At 53.0% G+C, this 25828-nt stretch overlaps 1 protein-coding gene across 8 annotated transcripts; it reads right to left on the reverse strand.

The window, feature by feature from the left end:
* Positions 1–3792: 3792 nt before the first annotated feature.
* Positions 3793–22107, reverse strand: LOC145505755 (fatty-acid amide hydrolase 1). 8 transcript variants are annotated; one of them, XR_014053272.1, is made up of 16 exons: positions 21751–22107; positions 15274–15387; positions 13266–13400; positions 12927–13060; positions 12638–12844; positions 12347–12387; positions 11999–12123; positions 9731–9856; positions 9113–9210; positions 7591–7690; positions 7290–7330; positions 6004–6043; positions 5400–5508; positions 4723–4868; positions 4312–4503; positions 3793–4195 (listed from the first exon to the last, which is right to left on the reverse strand). XR_014053272.1 is itself a non-coding variant. In XM_081488584.1 (15 exons), the coding sequence occupies exons 1-15, from the start codon at positions 21943–21945 to the stop codon at positions 4375–4377; spliced, it is 1740 nt and encodes a 579-aa protein (XP_081344710.1). In that variant the 5' UTR covers positions 21946–22107; the 3' UTR covers positions 3793–4374. The 8 variants fall into 8 exon arrangements, 3 of the variants coding, with proteins under 3 accessions (XP_081344710.1, XP_081344711.1, XP_081344712.1); XR_014053274.1 differs by lacking the exon at positions 21751–22107 and adding an exon at positions 15471–15522; XR_014053276.1 differs by lacking the exon at positions 5400–5508.
* Between the last annotated feature and the right edge of the window lie 3721 nt (positions 22108–25828).

Here is a 25828-nt window from a genome sequence, read left to right on the forward strand (position 1 = left end):
ATCTGGCTTGAAACTCAGCATTCAAAAAACTAAGATCATGGCATCTGGTCCCATCACTTCATGGTAAATAGATAGGGAAAAAGTGGAAATAGTGAGAGACTTTATTTTCTTGGGCTCCAAAATGACTGGACAGTGACTTCGGCCATGATATTAAAAGACATTTACTCCTTGAAAGAAAAGCTATGACAAACGTAGACAGCATATTAAAAAGCAGAAACATCACTTTGCCAACAAAGGTCCATATAGTCAAAGTTATGGTTTTTCCAGTAGTCATGTATGGATGTAAGAGTTGGACTATAAAGAAGGTTGAGCATTGAAGAACTGATGCTTTAGAAGTGTGGTGTTGCAGAAGACTCTTGAGGCTCCCTTGGACAGCAAGGAGGTCAAACCAGTCAATCTTAAAGGAAATCAACCCTGAATACTCATTGAAAGGACTGATGCTGAAGCTGAAGTTCCAATCCTTTGGCCACCTGATGGGAAGAGCCAACTTATTGGAAAAGACCCTGATGCAGGTAAGGATTGAGGGCAAGAGAAGGGAGCAACAGAAGAGGAGATGGTTGGATGGCACCATCAACTCAATGGATATGAGTTTGAGCAAACTCCGGGAGATAGCGAAGGACAGTCTGACCTGCTGCAGTCCATGGGATCACAGAGTCAGACACGATTGACCAACTGAACAACAACAACCCAAATGCCATATGAAAGATAGCTGGAGATGACCAGTCTGGAGTGGGGAGGCCAGGCAAGAAGCTCTTGCAGTGGACTAGGGAGTAGAGAAAAGGCTGAGACCAGGCAGTAGCCACGTGACTTAGAGGGCCTTGAGGCCACAAGACTGGTGATCAGACAGGAAGAGGCAGCGGCTGGATTATGCTGTCACTCCTCCGGGCCTCCGCATCTTGGGACATCAGGCAGAAGTTCTGACATACAATAAATCAGATATTGATTCTAATTTCCCAACTCATTTCTGTATGTGGGAAACTGGGAGGACCCACCAACGCAGGTTGGGACACTCAGGACTTGATGAGACTTGTATTATGTGGCCTCATCCAAGTCACCAGTAAGTACTTAGTCAGATCAGAGCCAAGGAAAGAGTCCTGCCCAGAAAACCTGGGCGTGAGAGATGGCCACATAATCAAGTCTCATCAAGTCCTGAATGTCCCAACCAGCCTTGGTGGGTCCTCCCAGGTTTCCCACATACAGAAATTATGTGCTTCTAGCTGTGGGGCCTTTCTGTAAAGTGAGAACACAAAGACACACAGCAAGGTTAGTAAGATAAAATGACATGATGATTAGATATTAGTTGGTTCATATTCAGAATGTCCTTCTCACTTTCCCTGATTAAAAATCATCTTATCACTCCATGTATTAAGTTAAACATGTAGAGGAGAGTACGGCAACCCACTCCAGAATTCTTGCCTGGAGAATCCCAATGGACAGAGGAGCCTGGCAGGCTACAGTCCATAGTGTCACAAAGTGTCCGATACGACTGAAGAGACTGAGCATGCACATTAAAGATGTAGGTCTTTAATAGCACATCTACCTGCCTCCTGTCACTCAACAAATATGCTCCAGAATGCAGCTCCGAGAGGACAAGACCCTCGTCTGCCACATTTATCACTGCAGTCCCAGCATCCAATACAGCTCCTGGTCCCTAGTAGATGCTCACTTGGTGTTCACTGAATTAACTAAGCACCTTATAGGCACCATTCCACACGCTGAATACTGTGATGAGCATGACAAATTGCAGTTCTCAGGAAGCTTATTTGAGTGGAGACAAAAAACAAACCAAACCATATGATCGCAGATAGTGACAATGGTATTAAGTCCAAGGAGTGGCATATTAGAAGATGTCAGAGGAAGCTGTTTTCCAAGTAGGTGATCAGGGAGGGTGACATTGGCGTCAAGCGTTCCAAGCAGAGGGACAGCTAACACAAAGGCTCTGGAGCAGGGACCAGCTTGAGATGATCGAGAGACCATAAGGTGCTCGTGTGGCAGGAGCACAGGGACTGAGAGGAAGAAACATCCAAGGTGAGGCAGGGGAGGTAGGCAAGGGCCATGTCACGTGAGACCTCAAAGGACTTGAACAGACCAGATTTTCGTCTTGGTTGATTGGGAAGCCATTGCAAAGTCTTAGGGAGAGAGGTGACTCAATCTGATATACACTTTTATGGGATCACTCTGGCTGCTGTATGGAAAATGGATTGGTTGGACAGGTGGGGAAGGAAGCAAGGACCCCGGTTTGGTTATTGATGTCCAGGTGATGGGCAGGAGGCTTGGACCAGAGTGTTGCTGTGGGGGTGGAACGTAGTGAGCACTTGCTTCCTCATTGACCACCTCCCCTGCCCTTGGCAGCACTTGCCCCCATCGTCTAACCTTTCCCTCATCCCTGATCATGATTGAGCCAACATGCTTGTGCCAAAATCTGCCACCCACACAGGCCCCAGAGCCTCTCAGAGATGACAGACTTGGAGGAGCTTCAGCACCACCAAGCACAGGGCTAGGCATGGCCATGCTGGGACTCAAGCGGGGAATCAATAATCCAGTTATTGACTGGAATTATTGACTGGAAAGAATGGAAGTGAGGTCTGAAAGCACAAGGCTATCATTAACCAAAGAGAGAAATGGGGCAGGAAGCTGAGGCAGATGGTGAGTGATTTCATGGAAAGATATGAGCCAAAATGACAATAGCAGTTATGAGAAATCCAGGGCAAAGTGCAGGAGCTTCTTGGTCATCCCAATCTAGGTGTCTATGTGGGTTAGGCCCTCTAGCCAGCTCCCAGGGAAGCTCATGTCTGCCCTGAGACTTGCCCCACCGAGGCCGGGTTACTATTGACAGAAAGTACAGGTGCCACTGGGCACATGATGGGGAGGGGAGGATACCTCTGGAGAAGCAGGAAAACCTGGGTGGACAAGGAAGCCTTGGGAATGCAGTTGTACTGGAAAGAATCTGACGTGGGTCAGGTGGGAGCCAAGGGCCCATCCTACCCGAGGGCTTAGGCCAGACCCATCTTCAACAGCAAGCAGGCGAGTTAGGGCTGGAGCCAGAGAGGCACGAGGAAGCTCTGCTTGTGGGCCCAGGCGGCCCCCAGAGCGGGCCAGATGAGCTACCCGCCGCCCACCAAGCAACACAGGCCCAGACAGCTCACTTCCACCCCAAACCACCACCCTAGCTCAGGCCCCAGGCCCCAGGACCCCTTCCTCACACTAGGATCATGGAACAGCCTCGTTACCCTCTCCAGGCTCTACCACTCCAGTCTACTCTCCTCAGCACACCTGGGTGATCTTTCAAGAGCACCCCATTGCCCTGGAGACTGGATTCAAGTTCCTGAACTGGCCCCCCAAGCCTCCTTGATCTGACCCCCACCTACCTCTCTGCTGCTCCTCCTGGGCCCACACAATGCCTCCATCTACCAAACTCGTCCTAGTTTTCAGGCGTATTTTCCCCTCTCCCTGGGATGTCCACGTCCCCTCCCTTAGCCTCTGGGAACCGTCTCTATGCCACACAGTTTCTCCTCCTTCAGGAAGCCTTCCCAGAACATCCAGTCCTTCACTGGTCCTGTGAACACTCTCTGCCAGATCATCTTGTCTTGGGCTTGCCTCCCGAGGCCCATGGGCTACTCTCCCCAATAGCATCCCAGACTCCCCGCTGCCCTGTGCCCAGCCCTGTGCTGGCCGCTGAGGACAAAAATGTAGAAATAGTGCCCCTGCGTCAAGGAGAGCCAGTGTGCTGAGGCGACCCACCTGGGTAGCCCCCCTACTCCAGGGTTCAGAGGGAGAAAGAGGGATCTGAGCTGGGCCTCAAAGGATTTAATGGTAGAGGAGCAGAAAGGTCCTCCTCAGCAGAGGGAAGGAGCAAAGGCAGGAGAAGAGAGAAGACAATGTCTGATGAGGTAGGGCTTAGTCTGAGGGTTGGGAGGCGGGGACGGGGAGACAGTGGGTGAGGGTGAAGAGCTGGGGCTGCAAGAGCCACCCCGAAAAACCTGTGTCCATGCTGTGAGTGACAGGAACTAGAGGAGGTTTGGGAGGAGATGGACATGGCTGAAGTCGGGTTCTAGAAGGGTGGGTGTCCAACCCCCGGGGCCCTAACAGTGACCGCCAGGAAGCACACACACCAGACACCAGTTCTTGACTGTTAGTCTCCACATCATGCCCGCTGGCTGCCACGGTGAGGAGCTAGTCAGGACAGAGAGCGGACCTGGGGAGGAAGTGAGGTCCAGATTCAGTGGGTCTGGGCTTCTTGCAGGGGGCGACAAGGGAGGGACTCGGAAGCCTCAGCCCACTGAACACTTCCTGGCGGGGCAGCAGCTGCACCCTGACTAGGCTGGATGCAGCTCCGGGCGGGTCTCAGGTCCTCCAGGGCCGGGTGGGCTGCAGTCAGGATAGCTGCTTGTCCGGGTTCATCAGTCGCTCCACCTCCCGCATGAACCGCAGACACAGCTCTTCCTGCCAGGGCAGAGCCACGCACTGCACAGCCACGGGCAGCCCCACACTCTTCCTCACAGCCTGCAGGGGACACAGGCATCAGGACCCGAGGTCTCAAGGCAGGGCCCCACCCGGACCCAGGAAGTGCCCCAGCTGGGAAGGAGGGGCAGCACAGCAGGGCCTGCCCGCAGTCTCTAGGGGTCCTGCGTTAAGAAAGGCCAAGAAGGCCTGCGCCTGTTTATACTGTCCTCTCCACTAGAGGAAGGGGTGCCGGGGGGGAGATGAGGGGGAGAGACTCACCTTTTGCAGCATCTTGTCCCAGATATCCCCAAAGTAGCCCTTGTAAAGCTGCAGCTGGGCCTCATCCTCGGCGGTCACCGTGGTGACAGGTACCACCCCCGCAGGGAAGTCCAGGCAGTTGTAGAGCAGAGTATAGCTGATGGCCCCTGAGACACAGGACCAGGGGCTGGAGCAGGTCAGCCGACCTTCCGTGACAACCATCCACTCCGAGCCCCCATCTTCCACCCTGAGAGATGGCACTGGCCTCCACTAGCAGGGAGGGGTTCTCTCCTATGGCTGAGACTTGAGTGAGAGTGACAAAGCCCAGGAACCTGGATTCAGGGCAGGCTGGAGAGCCCGCTGATGCTTGCCCTGTGCCTCCACCCCTGCAGCTTCTTTGCTGTTTTCATGGTTTATCTAAATCCCACATGGACTTCAAACACCACCTCCCAAAACCATAGACTCTGTAACAAGAACTCCAACTTGAATATCGCTGAGGACGAGGAGCTCATTCCCTCCCAAGGCACACCACCCGACTCCCATCTCTCCAGCCAACCAGACTGTGAGCCTTTCAGCGGGGGTGGAGTCCTCCCCCAGGGCTTCTCTCCTTCCACTTCCCAGCAACCCCACCAGGCACAGGGTGGAGCTCAGAAAAGAAGAGACAGGTGAGAGGGATGTGATGGGGCTGCCAGCCTCACCTGTGGCCTTGCCTGGGCCATGCAGGTCTAGAGCAGGGCCCAGCATGGGGGTGAGCAGCACATCCAGCTCCAAGGCTCTCCACTGGGCCATTACGGAGTGCCGGTATAGCTGCAGAGGACACCCACACACCTAGTGAAGCACTCAGACCCAACCCATTACATGGACTCTGCAGCACAGGCACCGAGGCGGGGTGACTGGCCCCATGCCTGCCCCAGATCAGAACTGAACCACAATAGGATGGAGGACCTCGGGATATTCAGACAGGGATGCTTTCAGGGAGCATCAAATGCTCCATGGAACCACAGAGACCACTCTTCCTGCCAGGGCGGGGCCACGAGTGCTGGTTACAGGCAGCACCAGAGTGGCGAAGAGGTGTCCAGGGCAGGAGTCCCATCCAGGCCAACCCAGGCCCCTAGGATGGGCCTCTGGGCAAGTGAGGGTCACAGAGCAGGCTCCAAACAGCCCGATCCAGGGAGTGGGAGCGGGGGATGATGGGCCACTCCAGGGGACCAGAGGGATCAGTGTCCAAGGGATCCCGAGGCAGATGCCCTGTCCGGCCCCACCCCCACCCGCCCTACTCTAGTCCAGGGGCTCTGGCCTCACCTCAATCTCACGATGCAGTTCCCAGAGCTTTCCGGCTGACCTGGACAGAGGGAGTGGGGTCACCGACCATGATGATCACAGCCATGGGGATTAGCAACATCAAGTCCCTACTCCCAAAACCTCCCAGATCTCCTCCCTCCTCAGATCCTTCTCAATTCCAGGGCACTCTGAGAGGAAAGCAGTGCAGGGCAGAAGTTCTAATCCCCAAGTTCATATCCCATGGAGTCCCCAAGAGGGACTTCAGCCAGACCCCTAGCTACTCTTAGGACACAGATCTGCCCAAGGTCCTAAATGCCTGGTGGTGAGAGAAGGAATGGGCTTCCCCCGTGGCTCAGCGGTAAAGAAACCACCTGCAGTGCAGGAGCCCGGGAGACACAGGTTCAATCGCTGGGTGGAGAAGATCCCCTGGAGGAGGGCATGGCAACCCACTCCAGTATTCTTGCCTGGAGAATCCCTTGGACAGAGGAGCCTGGCGGGCTCCAGTCCATTGAGTCACAAAGAGCTGGACACAACTGAAGCGACTTAGCACACACACATGAAAGAGAAGGCAAGTCCAAAAGTTGTAAGAGCCTGCTGCTGCTGCTGCTGCTAAGTCGCTTCAGTCGTGTCCGACTCCGTGCGACCCCATAGACGCCAGCCACCAGGCTCCGCCGTCCCTGGGATTCTCCAGGCAAGAATACTGGAGTGGGTTGCCATTTCCTTCTCCAGTGCATGAAAGGGAAAAGTGAAAGTGAAGTCGCTCAGTCGTGTCCGACTCTTAGTGACCCCATGGACTGCAGCCTACCAGGCTCCTCCATCCATGGGATTTTCCAGGCAAGAGTACTGGAGTGGGGTGCCATTGCCTTCTCTGTGTAAGAGCCTGAGAATCAGGCAATTTACTCCCATCTTTTCTGGCTTGAGGCCCCAAGGGGCAGGCAGGAGCAGGCGCAGTGCAGTTCAGTCTCTAAGACCAGCACCTCTCACAGGTCCCCAATATCCCCTGCTCCTTGCCACCCACTAGCTCCGTTCTGGGCCTTTACACCCATGTCCAGGCAGGATAATCTCCTCCTCTTCCTCCTCTCCCAACCTTGCTCTCCCTCAGGTCCTTACTCTCCAGCCTTTCCTGTATCTTGCTAAGACATCTTCAAGACTGCCCCCATCCCCACCAAGGCCACAGAGACTGCCACCCTGCTTAGGCCACTTCCAGCCTCAGAAGCTACTTCTCTCATCGTTTCCCATTGGAGAGCACTTGGACCCAGGTCAGGGGGACAGGGGTGCAGGCATCTGGGCGTGGGAAAAACTCTTACCGAGACTTCATATTGTTGAGAATGGATGATAACCTTGGGAGCTGCAAAAGAACAGACACTGTCAGTGACTGGACTTTAGGCCAGGTGTGGCAATAATCTTCAGGCCAAGCCACCCAGGCCTCCTCCCTCTGACCCTCCCCGCAGGCCCCAGGTCAGCACTTATCTCAGCAAGCAGGTTGGCTAAAGATTGAAGAGCATGAGGGGAGGAAAAGAGATAGGGTGGGGGCTGAGAAGAAGAGGAGGCTAAGGGAAGGGGGCAAGAGCCCAGTGGTGCCCACCCTTCCACTCCTTGTGCCCTCACCAAAGGCTTCAGCATGAAAGCCAGCAGTCCTTTAAGCCATCCGGGCAGCCTCAGAATTGAGATCAAGTCCCCCAAGCATGGATCCACGAAATCACCTTTGCTGGGAGACAAAGGGTCCAGTCCAGGCACATCCACCCAAGGTGTCCCTCCTGGCTCATCCCCAACTGCAGCATCCCCCAGTCTCCACTCAGTGACTCTACCTCCCTCCTCACCAGACTCCGGTAACCACAGCCTCCAGCCCCTTCATCCCAGCCTCTCCTTTCCAATATGTGACATGTGTCTGCAGACCCTTTGGGATGCTTGGGCTCCACCCATATCCACCGGAGCTCCCCAAGGCAGGGCTCCCTGTCTCCCTCTGTTGCAAACTCAGCTTGGAGCAATAAGAACTGTGGGCAGCATCTCCCTGGCCCAAAGATACTGCCGAGGGCATCCCCTCACAGATGCTGATGCCAGCCTGGAGGCACGAGTGGTGTAATCCCAAGTGGGTGCAGTTATCCTTGCCTCTGAGGCTATCTCTGCTCTCGATCTCAGGGAAAGGTCTCAGGCAGCTGATCCTGGAGCCTCACCCCGAGGACCAAACTGAAGGGTGGCCCTTTCCACTGAAGTGAAAGTTGCTCAGTCATGTCCAACTCTTTGCAACCCCATGGAATAGTCCATGGAATTCTCCAGGCCAGAATACTGGAGTGGGTAGCCGTTCCATTCTCCAGGGGAACGGAGGCCTCAACCTTGAGTTCTCAACCCAGGTCTCCCACATTGCAGGTGGATTCTTTACCAGCTGAGCCACCAGAGAAGCCCAAGAATACTGGAGTGGGTATCCCTTCTCCAGCAGATCTTCCAGACCCAGGAATCGAACCAGGGTCTCCTGCATTGCAGGCAGATTCTTTACCAGCTGAGCTACCAGGGAAGCCTCCCAGACCATACTTGGCTACTGGCAGAAGTCCATTCAATCTGGGCATGTCCCCAGGAGGCACCTTCACAGACCTGCCCTGCCCCCATCAGCCTTTAGAACTGAAAACATCCCCGTGAGACCAGCTTCTCAAATATGAGCTCTGCAAAGCCCTGTAAAGCAGGTGTGGTCCAATCTTCTGACTTTTCAGGCAAGAAAACAGATCCTGCTCAAAGGCAGAAGATGTGGCACAAATCCGAGGGGTGTGGAGTAACGGCAGGTCTACACCCCTGCCCTCCTGCTTGACTCCACCCTTGTTTCTCAATCTTTCCCCAAGAGATAGGTGACTTCCTGCACAACTCAGCCCAGGGCCAGGCCAGGGTTGCTCAATCCTGCCTCTCCCCACACTGGCACCTTTCCAAAGTCTCCCTGACAAGGCAGCTCTGGGCTCATCTTGAAGCCGGAGGGGTGGTAAGGTCCCTGCCAAGAACGCTCCAGGCCTTCTTCAGGTTCAGCCGAGGCCTGTCCTCCATCTTCCCCAGTGGCCGTCCCAGGAAGGAACACAGCACTCAGCTGCTCTCCCTGCATCTACCCATGTCCTGATCCCACCACCCACCCCCAAACCCAGTCACTCACAAGTTCTGTAGGAAGGTCTTGCCGCCATCACTGAACAGCCCCCCGGTGCCCAGGGTCTCCAGAGCGTGGGGTATGTTGCTCGGCAGGAAGGGAACCAGCTGCAGAGATGGAGGCATGTAAGGTTTCCAGACCTAGAAACCCTTGGGTCCCACCCCCCAAAACACACTGTCCAGGCAGCCCTCAGCCCTCACCGTGCCCTCACTGGAGCCACAAAGGCACCCTTGTTGGCCCGTGATAACTCCCCATAAGAGGTGTATCCTGAGGGGAGTCTGGAACCACATATAAGCCTATCTCAGGTGAGTGGCCCCAAGCCTGCCATCTCAGGGCCCTGAGAACCCCTGGACAGCTGTGCACCACTGTTTGTGGTTGACGAGGAAGGACCACTCCATGCAGCTCCCACATCCCAGCTCAGAGGTGAGATCACCATCAAGCATGTACCCCAATATTTCTGATCAGCCCCTTTTTACTGGTCCCCCAGGGATCAAATTTGCAACCCCAATCTCAGAACAATCAGGGAGCAAGGGTGCCAGGGATGAGTGGCAGCCATGGGTACCTAGAAGGCTTCCCTGAAGGAGGGGCAATGCCAGGACCTGTGGGCTCCTCCTTCCCCTAGCATACCGTGTGGCCAGCAACCTCGAGTCTCTGCTTGGTCTCCAGCAGGGCCCGCTTCATGGCCGGAGTGGGCATGGTATAGTTGTCGGTCTCATAATACCCCACACGCAGGGGCTGAGAGCTCCTGTAGATCTGGGGGCAGCATGCACAAGTTAGAGTCAAGTCAGGAGATGGTGGCCCAAAGCAAGGCTCCCAGAGCTCAGAGCCACTACTCAGCCCCAGAAACAGCTTTGAGGCTGCTGCCTAGATCCCCCGAAAACTGACTGCCAGGGAGGCCAGCCCCTGTTGTGTCTGACCCCTCCACAAAACACATTCCCAATGACTCTGCAGGTGGACAGAGCAAGGAGGATTCCACAGGCTTCAGGTCTAGATAGGGAGACTGGCACTGAGCAGGGCTGGGACTCGCCCCAGGCCACTTGTCAGGGCAGAGTGGCAACATCAGGGCAGAAACCCAGGCATCCACAGCCTGTTTCGAGAATGCAAGTCCTGGCTCCCATAATAGATTGTTCCAGACCTTGGGACAGGGGCCTCATTGCCTCTCCTCCCTCTCGGGAAGAGGCCCTTGGGTAGAGTTAGAACATCTCCTCAGCTGAGGAGTGGGAGCTTGCCCTCCCTCGCCCCAGCCCAGAGCTCCTGCTGCCCAGGGGTCCTCACCCCTTCCCAGGCAAGAGGTCTGCAGGCAGTAATTAATGCCAGACTGCTGAGAAACGGCACTTACATCACACAGCTTACACAGTATACACTAACATGGCTTTATTATACCACTCCTGGAGGAGGGCATGGCAACCTACTCCAGCATTCTTGCCTGGAGAATCCCCATGGACAGAGGAGCCCCAAGGGCTACAGTCCATGGGGTTGCAGAGTCGGACACGATTGAGTGACTGCACACACTATATCACTGCTCACATCTCTAACTAGACTACTCTTCAAATTTGTTGCTCGTAAAGTACAGATAACTTTATTAGTCATTCTTAAAAGACCCATCCGCTCTTCAATAGGATCACCAAACAACAGCTTATCCTCCAAGACTCCTTGAACTGCTCTGCTCAGAATCCTCACCTCGCTGCACCCACCAGTCCTAACCAATTACATTACGACCCAATCCTAACCAACCCCCTACACTGACAAGAAAGTGAAAGTGGCTCAGTCGTGTCCGACTCTTTGTGACCCCATAGACTATACAGTCCACAGAATTCTCCAGGCCAGAATACTGGAGTGGGTAACCTTTCCCTTCTCCAAGGGATCTTCCCAACCCAGGGATCGAACCCAGGTCTCCTGCATTGCAGGCAGATTCTTTACCAGCTGAGCCACAAGGAAAACCCAAGAATACTGGAGTGGGTAGCCTATCCCTTCTCCAGAGGATCTTCCCAACCCAGGAATTGAACCAGGGTCTCCTCCATCGCAGGTGGATTCTTTACCAACTAAGCTATCATTGACATATCCGCCAACAAACCAACGTCAATATTCTAACTTTGTGCCGCTCCCCCATGCTACTAAGGCTCTGTGTGGGCAGCGCCCTCCCTTACCACAGACAGTAATACACTCAGCCTTTATCTGATCTACAGGCTGTTTGGTGATACTCTGGAGGAGCCAGTATCTGACAGATCCCTGCTCACAGATCCCAGCTTTTTCTGGGAGAGAGATCGCTCCGCTTTTAACTGTTCTTAACTTGCTCAGCCTCCGTGCCAAGCATCCTGCAGGAGGCTGAGGATAAGGAAATGAATGCTGTAAGAAAGGCTCCTGTTTACTGGCTTGTGAAACGCGGAAGAGGTTCAGGAGTTTTCTCTCTCAAGCTGTTGTTAGCCTCAAGGTCCCTCCTGTTCCACAGCGACAACCCCAAGGCTCTGGCTCCCAGCCAGCCAATTTGAAAAGCTCGGGATTTCCAAATGCAAGAAAGGGCACCATCTGGTGGCTGTTTGTAGAGGTGCTGCTGTGCTCAGTCACTCAGTCGAGCTCGACTCTTTGCAACCCCATGGACTGTAGCCCACTAGACTCCTCTGTCCATGGGATTATCCTGGCAAGGATACTGGAGTGGGTTGCCATTTCCTTCTCCAGGGAATCTTCCCGACCCAGGGATTGAACCCACGCCTCCTGCGTCTCCTGCATTGGCAGGCAGATTCTTTACCACTGTGCCACTGTCAGAGGTGCTAGTGCTGGCCTTAGATCCCCGGGGGCTGGTTTTCAGGAGACAGGGCCTCCCAGGCCTGCCCGCAAGGGCTCAGGAGCACCAGTGAGCCCCAAATCCATCCCCATGCCCACCCTACTCCTGCTCACCTCCTCCCTGAAGGGCAAGGGGGGCACAGTGGGGTCCAAGCGGAACATGTCCTCACACAGCAGCGCTCGCAGGCACAGTGCCAGGCTCTCCACGTCCCGGCCCATGGGGCCGACCGCGAGCTGTACTGTGGGGCAGGGAGGGGAGGAGAGAGAGAGATCACCCAGCCCCGAGGGATCCCGGGGCTGGGTCCAAGCAAGGGTTGGGCCGGGGCCCTGGAGTGTGAGCAGTGAGGAAGTAGGAATGCAGACCTAGAGTGGCCTGGGGGCCCAACACTGCCCTGAAGAGAGGCAGGGGCAGAGGTGCAGACACCCCCCCCCCCAGGGCACAGAGGGAACCACAGACCTCACCTGCTACCTGTCCATAGACACAGCCCTTCAGGCCACTCTTGCTGGATAAGAAATACAAGATGTTGGAAATGGGAAATGGCCATCCCCTGCCCAACCCCACATCCAGTCAGCAGCCCCCAACTCTCTCATCACTTTGGAAACTAGAAACCAGGGGCTGGTGGTGCTGTGACACTACCTCCTAGCAAAACTCCAGTCAGGGAATCCCAGCCTGGAGCCCGGAGAAGTGGGAAACTAGACCAAGGTCACACAGCAAGACTCAGAGGCTCCCTCCACCTGCCACCTACATCCTACCTGAGGCGGTTCCCTGTGGGTTTGAGGCCACAGATGCCACAGAAGGCTGAGGGAAAACGGATGCTGCCTCCAATGTCGGTGCCTAAGCCCAGTGGGGAGCCCCCGGCGGCAATGAGGGCCCCCTCGCCCCCTGAGGAGCCACCTGGGCTCTTGGAAGATTTCCATGGGTTCATGGTCGGGCCAAAGAGGGGGTTACTGCAGTCAAAGCTGGAGGAAGCAGGAAGGGGTCAGCCCCTGTCAGGTTGGTATCAGTGCCCCTGCCCCCCACCCAGCACCCCTGGGACCCAACCTGAACATGGACTGGGGGACATTGGTGTGCACGAACGGCAAGGCACCCTGCAACTTCAGCACCTGAACCACCACACAGTCATCCTCTGCTGGCACCCCCTGGTTCAGGCTCAAGCCCAGTGTCGAGTCCTGGCCCTAGAAGGATGGATGGGTGAGAGGGATGTGGTTGATGAGCCAGGGGGGCTTCAACACACAGGGTCTGCTCCCACCACCACCTCACAGGCCAAGGCAGGACACACCTGTGGTGCCCTCTCAAGGCCTTTGGACCTAGGACTTCCTCTGAGGGCCCAGGGTGACCCAGGACCCAGAACTGGCTGGCAGGGACTGGAGCAGGGCGCACCTTGTAGCTTAAGCACTCCTTGAGGCTCACGGGGACACCATAAAGCAGGCCCCGTCTTGGGACCTGGTACAGCTGAGTCTCACAGTCTGCCAGGTAGGTGGTCACACAGTTAGTCCCTTTGTTGGCTTCCCAGGCCTGGGGGAGGGAGAAATGGACATACAACAGAGTGAGGTGAGACTGGCTTCTTTTGTTTTTTCAACTGTGGTAAAATCCACATAGCATAAGATTGGCCTTTTCAAATATACCACCCAGTGACAGGGTAACCATCAACATGACCCAGAGCCAGGAGCACAGAGGGTAAGTAGTAGGCCCAGTACTGGCCTCACTGGGGACATGCAGCCCAGCCTTACCCAGGCTGTCTCTGACCTTCAACTCCAAGACAGACAGAGAGAGAGTGCTCCGAGGACCAGGACTCTCAAAGGAACAGAAACTGACCTCAGATGTCCTCCAGAGATGAACAGAGGTATGTGTGTGCTCCAAGGACCAAGACACTCAAAGGAACAAGATACTTACCTCACATGTCCTCCAGAGGCCAAGCTGGGGAGAGGGTGACCCTTGGCCATCCCACCCACCTCCTCCTTCAAGCCACACCTGGTGCCCAGTGAGGCTAGATCCCTGTGTTGGGTCGCACCAGGAGTCACTGCAGAGCAGGGCTAGACCCAGGCTTCTGCCTCCTGGCACCCAGCACTCTCCTCTGCCCCAGGCCTGGCCCACACCTGCCCAGGTGAAACCTCCACCCCTCCCCAGGAATCTGAGGAATGGCTGATTGGTACCAGCTGATAAGAACACAAGTGTGGCCCTATTGCCACCTCAGGTATGTGGAATCTGTCTGCTGCCCAGGGCGGGAAGAGAGGAGGCCAATCTGTAGCCAGAACGCTCTCTGTGGATGCTCCCTCTGAAGGACTGGAGCTTTTCCAGGGACATGGATTCGAAAGAAGCAACCCCATCTGTTGTCACTGTGTCCTTTCAATGGACCCGGCCCAGGGGTGTCCAGTCCTTTCTCCACAGTGCCTCTCTGTCCCCCTCTCAGCTGCAGTCACTCACACCACTCTCACATCCCTGGCACTCAGGTCCATCCGCTTAGAGGTCACAGTCACTGCCACGTACTCTCTTCCGAGAGATCACATCACATACAAGTCATGCTCATAAAGCACAACTTCTTCCTTCATTTCGTTTCAAACACATTTCTTGAGCACTTACGATCAACATATGAAAGACATAGTGTTAGGCCCTAAGGTACAAAGACAAATAAGACTCTGTCCACCAAAAGCCCACACATGTGCCTTGGGAAAGAGAAAGACAAGGCAAGCCCTACAATGTGATGAGAAATGTGCTGTTAGTAAGTGAACACTGAAGAGGAAACCCTAACCCCGACTGGGAGAGGAGGAGGGTTATGGGAGGCTTCCTGGAAGATGTGACTCCTCTCTGGGCCCTGAAGACTCATCAGGGGAGCCTGTTGCATTGAGCAGGGCAAGAGGAGGGAGAAGAGCCTGGCAGCTAAAGGGAACCCCCAGAGCACAGCAGGCTCTGGGGGCCAGGTAACTGCCAGCAGCTGAGCTGCCGATGCCCCAAGCCCTGGAATGCTTGACCAGAGAGGACGCTGGAACATTGAGTGGGCAGCTGGCCAGGAGACTGGTGCTTGGTCCTGGAGGGGGACAGTGGTGGAAGACCAGGGTAGTGGGGGAGACAAGGGGATGGTCTAGAGGGAGCTCTAAAAGGGAACAGACCAGACTTGGTGCCTGATGGGGTGGGGTTGGAATGGGGAGGGAAGTCTGGGCTAAAAGCCAGGTTTCTAGCTAGGACAACATGCTCAGTGTCCCCAGCACTTGCATACACACAGAGCCTTCTCTCTCTCTCTCTCTCACACACACACACACACGGCTCTGGCTCCCTCCCTCTCTCCCTGGCAGCCCTTGGCACTGTGGTCCCACCATGGCCCTTCAGCCAGGTTTTCCCACAGCCTTGCAGAGAGAGGGGAGGAAGGAGCAGGGTCATTCCCTGGCCTTACCTTTCCCATGTAGGTGAAGAGCACTGCCTCGGGAGACAGGTCCCCACTGTGTAACTTCTGTACCAGTTGAGGCAGGGGCAGGGCCAGCAGCGCCTCCGAGTCCAGGTCAGGGTTCTGGGGAGACACCTCGGATCAATCCCCTACTCCCCGCAGGCCCCATGTGCCTATGGCCCATGCCCCCAAGTCCCAACCCCTACCAAGCACGTGCTCACTGTCACATGCCAGCCCATAACAGACATGCCCACCCACGGCTCTGACATCACAATGTACTTCAGCCTGGGCAGGTCCTTGCCACCTGTGGATAGTACAGATCTATCTCTTCCAGAAGCTCACTCGAGGCGGGGCCCAGGGAGAGGCCACGCCCAGGCTGAGTATTAGACCATTATGAAAAATCTTCCCAGGTGGCGCTAGTGGTAAAGAACCCACCTACCAATGCAGGAGACGAGGGTTCAACCCCTGGGTGGGGAAGATCCTCTGGAGAAGGGTATGGGCAACCCACTCGGGTATTCTTGTCTGGGGAATCCCATGGACAGAGGAGCCTGGTGGGCTACAGTCCATAGCGTTGCGGAGAGTTGGACGTGACTGAAGCAGCTTAGCACAGTGGTTGCTGAGTGTGGCCACACACCTCATTGATGTGCTCTGTGTTTGGATTAAATGTTACCAGCATTCCCATTGCACAGCTTAAAGAAACTGAGGTTCACAGAGGGGAAGGGCCTTGATTAGGACTTATGGATAAACTATTGTTCTCTGCCCACTGGCTGCCCACCTGCACCTCACTACTCAACCCTTTGGCAGGGGAGGGCAGAGAGAAGAAAACCCTGTCCTAGGTGGCTGGGGTTGAAGCTAGAGCCACATCCAAGAGAGAGGTTTTTTTCATTCATTCCATAGGTATATATTAGGCATCTACTCTGTACCAAGGGCCCATGCTAGACATGGGGATACAGCAGTGAACAAGAAAGTCACCTCCAGGTTTGGGGGGAGCTTCCACAAGGTGCAGAGTTGGGAGTGAGGAGATAATTTGGTGGCTCAGTGATAAAGAATCTGCCTGCAACGCAGGAGACCTGGGTTCAATCCCTGGGTCAGGAAGATCCTCTGGAGAAGGAAATGGCAACCCACTATAGTATTCTTGCCTGGAGAATCCCATGGACAGAGCCTGGTGGGCTACAGTTCATAGGGTCACAAAGAGTCAGACACGACTGAGCGACTAACACACAGAGAACATTTATAAGTAAACAAATAATTTTAGGCAGCCAGAAATACAGAAAATAACATGGATGTACTGAGTGGGCAGCACACAGGTAGAGGGTGATCAGGGAAGAGCTCTCCGAAGGAGGAGAGATGTTGGTCAGACACCCAATGCCAGGCATCGGAGGCCTCCAGAGTCTCTGGGATCAGCCCCTGCCTGCAGACTCCCACTGGCTTCCCCCTCAAGGGCTTTGAGCTAATTAGGAGAGCATCTGAGTTTAGACACCACATCTCATCTCTACCCTCCTCTGCTCTCGCCAAAGTCACCAGGGACTTCCTCATTGCCCAATACAACAAACACTTGACTCTTCATTCTGCTCTGAGTCTCACGGAGGCATTCACAGGGCTGACTTCAGACTCCTCCTGGGCACAGGCATACCCCTTTCGTGGGGTTTCCTCCCTCCTCTACGCTGCTTCTGTCATCCACTCATTCAGCCAGTCAACACACATGTTCTGAGCACCTACCCTGTGTCTAGCACTATGTTAGGGCTATGAATTTAGAGACAGCCGAGACAGACAAGTTCCTGCTTTTACAGCTTACCTTCAAAAAAACAAATTAATTGAGAAAAGAATTTGAAAAAGAAGGAAAGAAATTTTAATAACACAAGGGACATCCCTGGTGGTCCAGTGGCTAAGAATCCACCTTCCAGTGCAGGGGATGTAGGTTCAATCCCTGGTTGGGGAACTAAGATCCCACATGCTGCAGGGCAACTACTGAGCCTGCATGCTCTGGAGTAGCAGTCCCCAACCTTTTTGGCACCGGGGACCGGTTTCATGGAAGACAATTTTTCCACGGGTAGGAGGGGTGGGAAGGAGGAAGGAGGTATGAGGGTGGGAGGATTCAGGCAGTAATGCGAGCAATGGGGAGTGGCACATGAAGTTTCAGTCACCTGCCCCAGAGCTCACCTCCTGCTGTGCAGCTGGTTCCCGACCCACCATGGACTGCTACTGGTTGGTAGGGGCTGGGGCCCGCTCCTCTAGAGCCTATGCTCCACAACAAGAGAAGCCCACACGCCGCAACCAGAGAAAGCTGGCATGCTGCAATGGAGACCCGGCAGAGCCAAAGTTTTTTAAAATAAGATAAATTTTTAAATAAAAAAGAAAGAAAGAAAGTTAATAAATGACGGCAGATCATGGTGAGTGTGAGAAAGGAATTAAACAGAGTCTATGACAGAAAAAACAGAGGACTGACTCAGATGGGCTGGGCAGGTGGAGGCATCATTTCAGCTATGACCTGAACCACAAGAAGGAGCCAGACACAGGAAGAGATAGGGGATCCTGGAGGTCCCTCTGGGCACCTGCTCTTCCCTCTCTGATGCTAGGAGAAGGCATGCCTTCTCTTGGCTTCCACTTCAGGCCCTACACCTATCACATGGCCTCTAGATCGTCCTTCGGCCTCCAAATCGTCCTCTGCCTGACCCAACTGAGCTCAGACCTGCTCGATGGGCTATTCCCTTTGTTCCTTCTGTTCCTGTGTCCTTCCCCTGAGCTCACTGCCTCCTATATCCTTTCCACCAGCTCCTCTTCACGCAAGGAAGGTCACTGCCATCCGTCCTCAACTCCCCCTCCTTCCACCCACATCTAATCAGTCACCACGCCCCTTAGTAGCTCTGGAAAATGGCCACCTCTCTGTCTCCATTGGATCATCAAAAAAGCAAGAGAGTTCCAGAAAAACATCTGTTTCTGCTTTACTGACTATGCCAAAGCCTTTGACTGTGTGGATCACAATAAACTGGAAAATTCTGAAAGAGATGGGAATACCAGACCACCTGACCTGCCTCTTGAGAAACCTGTATGCAGGTCAGGAAGCAACAGTTAGAACTGGACATGGGGGACTTCCCTGGTGGTCCAGTGGGTAAGACTCCCTGCTCACAGTTCAGGGGGCCCAGGTTCAATCTGTGTTCGGGGAACTAGATCCCAGATGCCGCAACTAAGACCCAGTGCAGCCTAAACAAACAAAGACATAAATAAAAAAAATATTAAAAAAAAAAAAGAACTGGACATGCAACAACAGACTGGTTCCAAATAGGAAAAGGAGTACGTCAAGGCTGTATATTGTCACCCTGCTTATTTAACTTATATGCAGAGTACATCATGAAAAATGCTGGGCTGGAGGAAGCACAAGCTGGAATCAAGATTGCCGGGAGAAATATCAATAACTTCAGATATGCAGATGACACCACCCTTCTGGCAGAAAGTGAAGAAGAACTAAAGAGCCTCTTGATGAAAGTGAAAGAGGAGAGTGAAAAGTTGGCTTAAAGCTCTTCCGAAAACTAAGATCATGGCATCTGGTCCCATTACTTCATGGCAAATAGATGGGGAAACAGTGGAAACAGTGGCTGACTTTATTTTTTTGTGCTCCAAAATCACTGCAGATGGTGATTGCAGCCATGAAATTAAAAGACGCTTATTCCTTGGAAGGAAAGTTATGACCAACCTAGACACCATATTAAAAAGCAGAGACATTCCTTTGCCAACAAAGGTCCGTCTAGTCAAAGCTATGGTTTTTCCAGTAGTCATGTATGGATGTGACAGATGGACTATAAAGAAAGCTGAGTGCCGAAGAATTGATGTTATTGAACTGTGGTGTTGGAGAAGACTCTTGAGAATCCCTTGGACTGCCAGGAGATCTAACCAGTTCATCCTAAAGGAGATCAGTCTTGGGTGTTCATTGGAAGGACTGATGTTGAAGCTGAAACTCCAATACATTGGCCACCTGATGCGAAGAGTTGACTCATTTGAAAAGACCCTGATGGTGGGAAAGATTGAGGGCAGGAGGAGACAGGGACAACAGAGGATGAGATGGTTGGATGGCATCATCGACTTGATGGACATGGGTTTGGGTGGGCTCCGGGAGTTGGTGATGGACAGGAAGGTCTGGTGTGCTGTGGTTCATGGGGTCGCAAAGAGTGATGGGGACACGACTGAGCAACTGAACTGAACTGAACGGGAACTGCCTCCTCTACTGAGACCCTTGCCACTGCCGATCCTTTCTCTACTGGGTTGCACAGGGGCCACCTAGTTGGCTTCTCTGCACAAGCTTTGTCACTAGACCACACAGCACAACAACGACCTGGCCTTGCCTGTCCCCTTCAGATTGCCTCCCACCACAAGGTCCAGGAGATGCTTCTAGGCTGAGGTCCTGTCAAACCCCTCTGTGCCCCCTCAATGTGACACAGCCCGCTCACTCCCACCTCAAGCCCAAAGCTGAATACCCATTGCACACACCCACCACACAGCCTTTGAAACCTGGCCTCAATATCAGGAATATTCTACCTCTTCCCTGAATTTGTTAAATGGATACAACAGTTACTTGGAATTTCCCTACTTACTCATCTGAAAGAGCCAAGTTTTGGTGTTCTGAGGCCAGGCTCTGCCCCACAGAGGGTGTTTAAACAGCTTTTGGTGTTTCAAGGCCAAAACCTGCCCTGGAAGTTATTGTTGTGTTGTTGTTCAGTCACTAAGTCATGTCCTGCTCCTTGCAACCTCATAGACTGCAGCATGCCAGGCTCCTGTGTCCTTCACTATCTCCTGGAGTTTACTTAAATTCATATCCATTGAGTCTGTGATGCTATCTAACCATCTCATCCTCTGCTCCCCACCTCCATTCTCCTTTTGCCTTCAATCTTTCCCAGCATCAAGGTCTCTTCCAATGAGTCAGCTCTTTGCATCAGGTGGCCAAAGTACTGGAGCTTCAGCTTCAGCATCAGTCCTTCCAATGAATATTCAGGGTTGATTTCTTTTAGGAAATCTACCATGGAGGAGTCAGTTCTTAAAGAGAAGGAAAGGCTGTTGCTCCAGAAGGAAACTGGATGCTTGGATCCAGATGCTGATGCTTGGAGCTGAAGTGAGGGAAGACCCACCCTTCTACCACCCCACATTCCTGCCAGCTGGTGGGTTCCTTGAAACCAGGAGAAGAGTCATGTAGGCAGAAACTGTGGGCAGATTCCTGCAGCTGCTCCCACACATTCCTTGGAGCCAGCAGAACTCAGCTAGCTAGCTGCACAGGACTTGGAGTCTCTGGAGCAGCCAAGGTTCTCTAGGCTAGACCTGGCATCACTGCAAGGATCTCTGAGCAGGGCACCGGGGAGCTCAGCCAGAGAAGAAGGACAGACAGTGACAAAGCTTTGCTCAAGTAGGTAGGGAAAGTGATCAGTTTGGATTGAGTACCTAAAAATGAACTGATTGGGTACTTTCACTGATTGTGCACCATGTCAATAAGTGAAGGCTAGAACCAGATACTTTCTTATTTCAATAAATAAACAAATAAGACTTTTTCCTGGTCCAGGAATGGAATGATGTAAATTCATACCAGTGCATCCAGCTAAAACCTCAAAACAATCAAGGCCACACCCAGGGCCTGGCATCTAAGGCCAGGATCTTCCTTCCTAATCTTTCTTCCCTGCTCCTCACCATTGGAATGAGGCTGGATGTTTCCACCAGGCATCTGGGTTCTAGTTCTAGCTCCTGCCTCACCCTGTCCCATCATCTGGAATGCCTTCCCACCTATCACATCCAAATTCCATCCAACACCCTTGGGGCAAGTCTTCTCTCTCACAGCACATAGGAACTGAGTTTGGTATTTTGACTTGGAACTGAGTCCAGTGTGTCATACACCTATAGGAAAGCCTCCTCTTCCAGGCCGCTTCCCTCACCCCCATACATATGCTGAGCTGATCCAGAAGGAAAGAAGCTTGTTGACAGGTCACCCAGGGAAGGTCTGGAACTAAACCTATCCATGAAAGGAACTTATAACCCATCCGACTCCACAGCCAGGTGTCAGGAGTCCCGCTCAGCCGGTAACTCCCTGTGGACTTGAGCAGCTCCCTCTGAGCATACTCAATGAATTTGAACTGTAAGCTCTCAGAAGTCCTTTGGCCATCACTTTATGATTCCTAAGTCTAAACCCAAGCATCCTACTGGTTCTCATCTAGCAGTTTAAGCGTCCTAATAAGTCCGTGATCTTGAGATTACCTGGCACACAGCAAAGCTCCTCTTTGACCCAGTGAGGCGACAGCCTTCGACGACCTGCCCTGTCCCTTTCGTTTCCATTCCTCCCCTAGGCCCCACCTGGCTCAGAAAAGCGTAGGGAATGCATGATGGAGAGAGGGGTGTCAGAAAGTTACAAACCTGCGCTGCCCACACACCTGAGCTGCCGGCCGCCAGCCCCTCCCCCTCGCGCTGGCACCCCGAGCCCTCCCCCTCCACACCGATTCCAACCCCGGCTGTCACCTGGAGCCGGAAGCGCTGCGCCGCCTTGTCCATGGTGTCCAGGGACGCTTTCTGCCTCCGTCGCGACCGGATCGCCGAGTCCCGCGCTGTCCGGCGACTGGACCAGCGCAGGGCCAAGGCCGCCGCCACGAAGCAGCAGGCCAGGGCAGCCCAGGAGGCGCCAGAGAGTGCGGCCCACGGTTCGTCCAGCACCATGATCTCCCGCCGCAGACCGCTGCCGCGGACAACCGATGAGGAATCAGCGCTCTCGGACTCCGCCGCAAAACCCGGCCTGAATCAGCCCCGGATCCAGCGCCCGCCTGCGCCGGAGGGGAGGCAGGGGCGGTAGAGGCGCCGTGCTAAGCGCTGTTGCCTGGCAGCCGGCTGGCGACAGAAAGAGCGCAAAGGTCAAGGTGAAGCGCCGCGGTTCCGCCGGGACGGCTCCTCAAGTTCTAAGGCTCTGGGGGGTGCTGAGAGGGAGGAGTACCTGCTTCCCGTGAGCGCCCTCGGGAGCTCGAGCGTAGCAGCGGTTCGGCGCCCCCGTCTGGCCTGGCCTCAGCCCGGTGCACCCAAGACCCTCAACTCCTGGAAGATGCTGTCCAGCCCGAGCCACTTCGAGCAAGAGGATGGAGAGCAGCGACAGACTGTGTTCGCGGACCTGATTAATCCCTGCAAAGAGTTTAGCAGTATCTTTCCTGGAGAAGTTTATGTTGGGCTGTGTACCGCAGGGCACTCGCCTCTCCCCTGCATGGGGCTTGGGGGTGCCAGCAGCAGAGGGACACAGGATGTTTCTCCCAGGGAGCCCACCTGCTGCCCCCTCCCCTCCCCAATCCTGGGATCCGGTGTCTTTAGGGAGGTGGGGGGAGGGGAGCGGATTATCTATATACACACAATACTTCTCCCATATAGGCCTCTCTCACAGGTCTTTCTGTGCTTAACTTCATTTGTCCTCCCAACAGAGAGATGAGGAAAGCATTTTTATCATCCTCATTTACCAGTGAGGTAACTGAGGACAAGAGGGATTAAATGACCCCCTCTGTGGGTCATGCAGGTGGCTGAGTGAAGATTCAAACTCAGGTCCAATCCTAAACCATTGCTCTTAACCGTCAAGCTGTACTACCACGACTACCCCTGGAAGTGAGGCTGTGTGGAGTGGAATGGGATGTGTGGAAGAGTGCTTTGTGGCTGGAAAACACTGTCTGCCAAAACACTGCCGTTCATCCAGTTCTATCTTTACCTCTGAATCCATGCTTTTTCCTGGAAAAGGAGGAATGCCTATAATGTAAGATGGTTAGGAGGAGTCTGTGAGGTCCTGGGTGTGAACTGGACTCATGAGTTGTAGCCATGCGTTCCGGGAAACAAACTCACTCAGAAGGACAATGCAGATAGTGGAGGGCAGTTTATTACACCGGCGGGCGCAAGGCAGAGTCTTCTCTTAGCCAAAGACCCCAACCAGTTTTTGTGAAAACCTTATATACCTTAAGCATGCGTGCCCAAACCCACTTCCCCAAATTCCCTGAAACTAGTCTGAACAAAGAAAAAAGAAAAATACAATCAAAGTCAACCCGTGATTCATATGACTTAAACCTAGGTAGTTAACAATGGACAATTATCAATAGGCTTGTAATCATTCCCCAATAAGCATAATGGAATGTATGATTCTATTTGGTCACACAGATAATTAAGGTATTCTTTTAGGTGATGGAGAGCCCTGGGGCTCTTCCTTCCAGGGGCCTGGTTTTCCAGTTGGTATGTTGTTTCCATAGGTACTGGGCATATAGCTCAAAGTCCACAGTTCAGCCCAAGATGGAGTCCTGCTTTCAAGATAGAGTTTGTTCTGTTTCCTCCTTCACATGGAGCTCAAGGTCTGGTTGAGAAGGAAAAAAACATGCATAGAAAAAACAAAAGCCATGCTTTGGTGGAAATGCAGAAATCATGTGACATGAATCCAAAGAGCAGTAAATGCTGGGCCCTTGGACTGAATAGCCCTTGGGAAAGCCAGATAGCACAGTGGTTTAAAGTTTGCCTCTGGAGCTGGAGTGTCTGGTAACCCAGCACAGTGGTTTAAAGTTTGCCTCTGGAGCTGGAGTGTCTGGTAACCCATCCTTGTTGCATGACTGTCCCCCAGTTTCCTTACCTGTAAAATGAGGATAATAGTACTCCCTCCACTGGCCAATTCTCTAGTACTATTCTAAGAATCAAATGAGCTAGTACTTGAAATGCAGCCAGAATAGGGCCTGTCCTATAGTAAGCAATCCATGTATATTAATTATTATATTACTGTTATTGTTCTTTATGATTAGAATAGACCCCGGCACTGGAGTCCATGGGGCCTACAAAGAGCTGGACACTACTTAGCAACTGAACAACAACAAACAGAGACCTACAGAGAGGGTTTTTCTGGCTTGAGAAGCCCAAGTTCAGAAACCAGACTATCTGAGTTCAAATCCTAACTTTGACACTTACTGTGGAACTTTCAATAAGTCACTTTAACCTCTTGTGCCTCGGTTTCCTTATCTGCAAAATGGGAGCTAATAATAGTGACTCCTTCATAGAATTGTGAAGATTAAATGAGTTAATTCAAGGGAAGAGCTTAGAACAGTACCTGGTCCATTGTAAGGGCTCAATAAATGTTGATTCATTGTTATTTTAAGCGGAGTCATGATGCAAGTGTTTTGGAAAGACAATATGGAGGAGGACTGGGAGAGGCAAGCTGGAGGCAGAGATGTGGAATGGGAGAGCGGGGGAGATGTGAGAACCCAGCAGGGACAGGTTTCCAGGGCTCCACCTATTATCAGAAAAGCATCTGTAACTCAATACCACACCATTCCAGGAGCCAAAACAGCATGTCCCTGCACTCAGATGTGTGTTCATATTTGCAGTGGCTCAAGCAGGGCCTGATGGGTTTCCTGAGCAGGATCTGGGTCTTCCCCCACTAACTGGTGACCTTGAGCAAGTTATCCTTCTGTATCCTCAGCTGTTGAGTGGGAAGACAGGTGAGTATCCTGCCAAGTGCAGTTGGAGGTGGGGGCGGGGCAGAAAGGATGAGGGGGAGAGCTTGCAGAAGGGAAGGAAGCTTCTCAGATTCCAGAGGGTTTGAAGCCTCTCTTTGTTCTAGGGTGAGAAGAGGGAGTGTGGTCCGGTTCTCAGCAACTGCTCTGCTTTGCTTCCCTTCATTTCTGTGAGCCTTTCCTCAATGCAGAAGGGGTGGACAGAAGTAGGGCATGGCCTTGCTCCCAGGACCTCACAGGTCCACAGGTGACACAAGATTACCACATTCAGAAGCACTACCTGTGGAGCATTTTATAATTTTTAAAAAGCACTGCCAGGTCTTTGGCCGCAGTTGCCTGAGCCCCTCACCACCTCAGAGATGGTACTATTATACTACTATACTCTCCTCAGAAGTAGGGGAGAGTTTGTCTTCTCTGGTAAATGATTTCAATCCCACACCTTTCTATATCTCTGCTCTGTGCAAAGAGCTCCTCCCTTCAGAAGGGAGCTATTTCCCCACCCCTGCAAATCTGGGCTGAACTTTGTGACTTGTTTTAAGGAACAGAATGCAGAATGTTGTGCTAGTTCTGGGCCTAGGCTATGTCAGCTACAAATTGGCACTTGCCTTTGGTACTTGCCATCTGTCTCTACAAAGATTAAATTGTGAGCCATTGCAGCTGCAGACTTTCAACACTCCCTGAAAGGAGTTCAGAGTGGAGAGCAGAACTGAGGTGCTCTGGGGAAAACTGACAGAACAGGACTTCAGATAGCTAGGTATTTTCAGGAGCCGACTTTATGAGCCCAATTCTTGTATTTCCTCACATCTGTTGTTGTTCAATCACTAAGTCACGTCCAATTCTGCGTGCCAAGCTTGAGTCGATGATGTCATCCATCTATCTCAGCCTCTGTTGTTCCCTTCATTTCCTGCCCTCAATCTTTCCCAGAATCAGAGTCTTTTCCAGTGAGTTGACTCTTTGCATTCGGTTGCCAAAGTATTGGAGCTAAAGTTTCAGCATCAGTCCTTCCAATGAATATTCAGGCCTGATTTCCTTTATGATTGACTGGTTGGATCTCCTTGCTGTCCAAGGGACTCTCAAGAGTCTTCTCC

This window comes from Giraffa tippelskirchi, chromosome 5 (assembly GCF_054371585.1).
Source record: "Giraffa tippelskirchi isolate mGirTip1 chromosome 5, T2T-mGirTip1v1.2.pri, whole genome shotgun sequence".
In the NCBI taxonomy this organism is placed as follows: Eukaryota; Metazoa; Chordata; class Mammalia; order Artiodactyla; family Giraffidae; genus Giraffa; species Giraffa tippelskirchi.

Bases quoted from the DNA above. Each gene is read 5' to 3' on its own strand.
- LOC145505755 (XM_081488584.1), bottom strand. From the start codon at position 21,945: ATGGTGCTGGACGAACCGTGGGCCGCACTCTCTGGCGCCTCCTGGGCT. The intron at 12,845-12,926 runs GTTGGGTCCCAG...TGCTTCCTCCAG, and splicing joins GTCCCCCAGTCCATGTTCAG to CTTTGACTGCAGTAACCCCC. The intron at 9,857-11,998 runs GTGAGCAGGAGT...TGCTGCCCCCAG, and splicing joins CCTTGCCCTTCAGGGAGGAG to ATCTACAGGAGCTCTCAGCC.